General features: G+C 45.0%; 1 protein-coding gene across 1 annotated transcript; it reads right to left on the reverse strand.

Annotated features, from left to right (window-relative positions):
- Positions 1–493: 493 nt before the first annotated feature.
- LOC136516208 (peroxidase 2-like) lies at positions 494–1768 on the reverse strand. Its single transcript, XM_066509567.1, has 2 exons — positions 1526–1768; positions 494–1252 (listed from the first exon to the last, which is right to left on the reverse strand). The coding sequence occupies exons 1-2, from the start codon at positions 1766–1768 to the stop codon at positions 494–496; spliced, it is 1002 nt and encodes a 333-aa protein (XP_066365664.1).
- Positions 1769–4163: the final 2395 nt, after the last annotated feature.

The following is a 4163-nucleotide window of genomic DNA, read 5'->3' on the forward strand; positions in this document are numbered from 1 at the left end:
AAGAATCATCATGTTTGCTAGTTGTTGTGCTAAAAAGATTCAATCGGTGTGTCCGATAGTTCATTGCATTTGTCTCATTTGGGTAACCATAATGGCTTCTACTTTGTATCATATTTGATATCACTACTGTCATGTGTATTTGTAGCTTAGTAAAGTAGCTTCCGCACAAGTGCGGAACTTTCTAGAAATTAAATGTGTGGAAGTTCTGGATTTGACTGAGAAATTAAAGTGCGTTCCGGTACCATATTTCTGGGCACCATTTGCTGCTTCCAACCGCCCCGTTGCGACCACAACAATAATGCATTTCCACGGTTGGTTCTCTATAGTATATATGTAGTAGTGACGGTTCTTAGATTGCAACTGGTTGTATATTACTGTATGTATGAACTTAATTTGACACATGGTAGTACATATATATAGTTATAAGCAAAAGGCAAATTGTGTTCTATCTTTAGAACCAATTGTACAACAGGCTAGTGAGCCGGCCGATCCTCTAGCTGCTATTGACGACGTTGCAGAACTTCCTGACCTGGCCGGCCGTCCCGGTGAGCACCTGGATGCTGCCCATCTTCACCAGCGCCGTTTGGAACTGGGTCATCCACGTGGCAGCGTCAGCGGAGCTGTTGGCCACCTTGGCCGCCGTGTAGGTGGTGTTCATGAGCTGCTGATCCGACACGAAGAGCACCTTCCCCGCCAGCAGATTGCTGTAGTACTGGTTGCTGAGCACGTTGGGGTCGGTCACCCGGTTGTTGTTGATCACCGGGTTGCTGCTGCCACTGCCCGGCGCCGGGCACACCGTCTTGAGATCGGAGGCGTAGGTGGCGTCCATGGTGGGGTCGACGGTAGGGTACAGCCGGCCGTTGCAGAAGGAGCAGTGCGCCTGGCCGAAGGAGTGCGCGCCGGAGAGAATGACGAGGTCGTCGACGTCGAGGCCCTTCTTGGCGAAGTTGTTGATGAGATCCTGGAGCTTGAAGATCGGCGACGGGATGTTTTGCAGCACCTCGATGAAGTTGGAGACCGTCCCGTCGCGGCGGCCCGAGGGCATGTCGAAGCTGGCGAAGCCGCCGGAGACGACGGCCGTGTCCCGCGCCGCAAAGGCCAGGATGTCGGCGCAGGAGACCACGCCGGGGCAGACCGCCTCTACGGCCGCCTTGATCGTGTTCACGGCGGCGTACCCGCGCAGCGCGATCGCCTTCTTCTCCACCTGCGTGTTGCTGCTGGTCGGGTCGATCAGGATGGAGGCGTCGCAGCCCTGCAGTGCAAATTAAGCCGCCGGAGCCATGCATTAGCATACTACGTACAACGTACGTGCTGATTGTACTATGCGAGTACTAAAATATGTTGAGAGAGTTGCCAAACATGGCATATCTGCTTGTCATTTTTTTTAGGGGATCTGCTTGTCATTTTGCAATAACGACATGGTGTTCTCGTGTGACGATGATCAGTAGTACGTACTGTGTAGTTATACCCTGACGACTTTATTATATATCTAAAAAGAAAGTTATATATACATATATAAATATACCCTGACGAAGCAGTCGTGGAAGAAGAGGCGCATGAAGGCGGCGCCCATGGTGGGATCGTTGGCGATGATCCCCGCGGTGACGTTGCGCACCGTCGCCTCCGCCTGCGGGCACGACGGGCCGTAGAAGTTGATCTGCAGCGGCGACTGTGCCCACGACGTCGTCGCCGTGCTCAGCATAGCAGCAGCGACGAACGCCATGAGCAGCGTGGCCTTGCATGTTGACGTCGACGTCGGCATCGCCATGATATGCTGCTACTTAAATCTTCAGCTTATTATATATATGTGATCTCACCAAACTAGCTCTCCTTAATCCTTGTATATTAACGTACCCAAGATCGATCTTAGAATGCTAGCTAGGATATTAGAAGGAAGCTAAGCTGCTATTGGAGAATGTGATGTCTAGTACTGAAAGTGACGCGAATGCTTGGTGTGGTGGCAATGTGAGGCACCTAGTTAGGGTATTTATAGAGACGAATGCATGCCTCTATTTTGTTTTTGGTTAACATGTTGTTCTTCACTGCAACAATTATGTTCTTGGGAGGTCGTTGCTAGCACACAGTTGGCTGGTACAACATACGCTGTAGCTGGCGATCCAGTTGCATTCCAAGGCGTGTTGACATTGCCAGTTTTCCACTTGGCAACAAGTATATACGTGCTAATTTCATCCGCGAATAAGAAAATAGGTGATATGGGGATTTGTTAGGACATGATTCATTCCATCAGCTAACAACTATTTAAGCCGTGTGGTCGACTCAACTGCTACCGTAGTATCTGGAACAAAAAAACAGATATATATATATATATATATATATATATATATATATATATATATATATATATATATATATATATATATATATAGAGAGAGAGAGAGAGAGAGAGAGAGAGAGAGAGAGAGAGAGAGATTATGTGCATTGGAATGCCTTGTTACCCATCGCCATGCACCAGGCCGGAACAATTGCACATGAACAAGAAACCAAGCAACCGAATGGATAGCAGAGCTTTTATTTGCTGACACGTTAACAAGCTCACAATATGGTTATATTAAAATATTTTAAAAAATTTTAACAGAAGATGTGTATAATGTTGTTTATTGGTGGATGAAATTATTGCATGCCTCCACTAATTATGATGTATGATTGTCGACAAGGATTCAATATGTAAACTGAGCTTAAGGGTCAATAATAATATAATCCACGTCATCAGTGAACAAATGAATATAACTTTAGTGATCATGGAGCTAACTAACTGTGCTACACCCAGTTCATTTCCCAGCTTAGAGTTGTAAAATAAAATGAACTGCTTGCTCAGATTTGTAAAATGAATAAACTCAAGTGCATTATTAGCGGGTACCAATGGATATCATAACTTAATTACATCCCCCTACTTAACATCTAGGTGGTACTCCCATCCTTTTTATTGTGTCATTTGGGTGTGTATTATAATTTTAAGAGGTCAAACTCCTATTTGCCTAGGAAATAAGTATTACATTCATTTCACACACACTACTGGCCAATAAGTTCATAAACTACTGGTCAAGTGCGCTCGATCAGAAAAAGTTGAGCATATCAAAAAGCTGTTAGATCTAGTATAGACATACAGGTGTAGTACTAGACCTAACAGCTGCTTAGCCTGGTAAACTCATGGAATTAATTAACTAACAGTAATTATGCACATACGTCCTTTACCCATACGCTGTCACCGCCAATGGAAGTTTCATCCTCGGTAAATAGAGCGTCAGCAGTTTTTATGATGTGGTAATAAATTAATGAAGAGAGATGAAATGAGTTTTTGACACAGGGACTATTGTAGTGGGTGGGGCTTAGGCCGCGTTTAGTTCCGAAAATTTTTGGCTTTTAGCTACTGTAGCACTTTCGTTTGTATTTGGCAAAAATTGTCCAATTATGGACTATTTAGGCTTAAAAGATTCGTCTCGCCAATTACAGGTAAACTGTGCAATTAGTTATTCTTTTTATCTACATTTAATGCTCCATGCATGTGCCGCAAGATTTGATATGACGAGGAATCTTGAAAATTTTTTGTTTTTGGGTGGGAACTAAACAGGGCCTTAGCCAATTTGGTGGCCTTTGGGAAGCACGGAGTCTTGTCGGCCATGGTAGAATGGGAAGAACCTGGCAAAGTTGCAAGATGAGATGTGGTGAAAAGTAGACGGATGGGACTCTTTTTTTTTTGTAGAAGAGTGTCCTTCGGTTGAAACAAGTGATCCCATGGATCACTGTACCCCTCATGGAACAACTCAAGGGGATAAAATTTCGGATTAGGGGACGGAGGTGGAGACGATTTAATCCTCACGTACGGGGATAGAAGCGGGGAAAATTTAATACCTGTCTGATTCATGGGATGGGGATGGGAAACCATCCTCTGTCCTATTTTTAATGTACCTACCTCAGGGAACTCATTCTTACTCTAAATTAGCCCCTTGGCATGTTAAAATTTATATTGATTTGATATCATGAATTTGCTTTTGCTCTCCAACCCCCCCCCCCCCCCCCCCCCCACGAGTGTTCGTAAGGACAGCGACGGAGAATTTTTCTCCTTACGACGACAGAGATGGGGAGCTATCCCCAATGGAGAATTTCGCATTGACATCCCCAGGGAGACTGTTCTAAGTTGGAAA

Source organism: Miscanthus floridulus, chromosome 17, assembly GCF_019320115.1.
Source record: "Miscanthus floridulus cultivar M001 chromosome 17, ASM1932011v1, whole genome shotgun sequence".
Taxonomy (NCBI): domain Eukaryota; kingdom Viridiplantae; phylum Streptophyta; class Magnoliopsida; order Poales; family Poaceae; genus Miscanthus; species Miscanthus floridulus.

Excerpts from the sequence above, each read along its gene's own strand:
- LOC136516208 (XM_066509567.1), bottom strand. The coding sequence starts at position 1,768 with ATGGCGATGCCGACGTCGACGTCAACATGCAAGGCCACGCTGCTCATG. Across the intron at positions 1,253-1,525 it reads TCCACGACTGCTTCGTCAGG|GGCTGCGACGCCTCCATCCT; the intron begins GTATATTTATAT and ends TTTGCACTGCAG.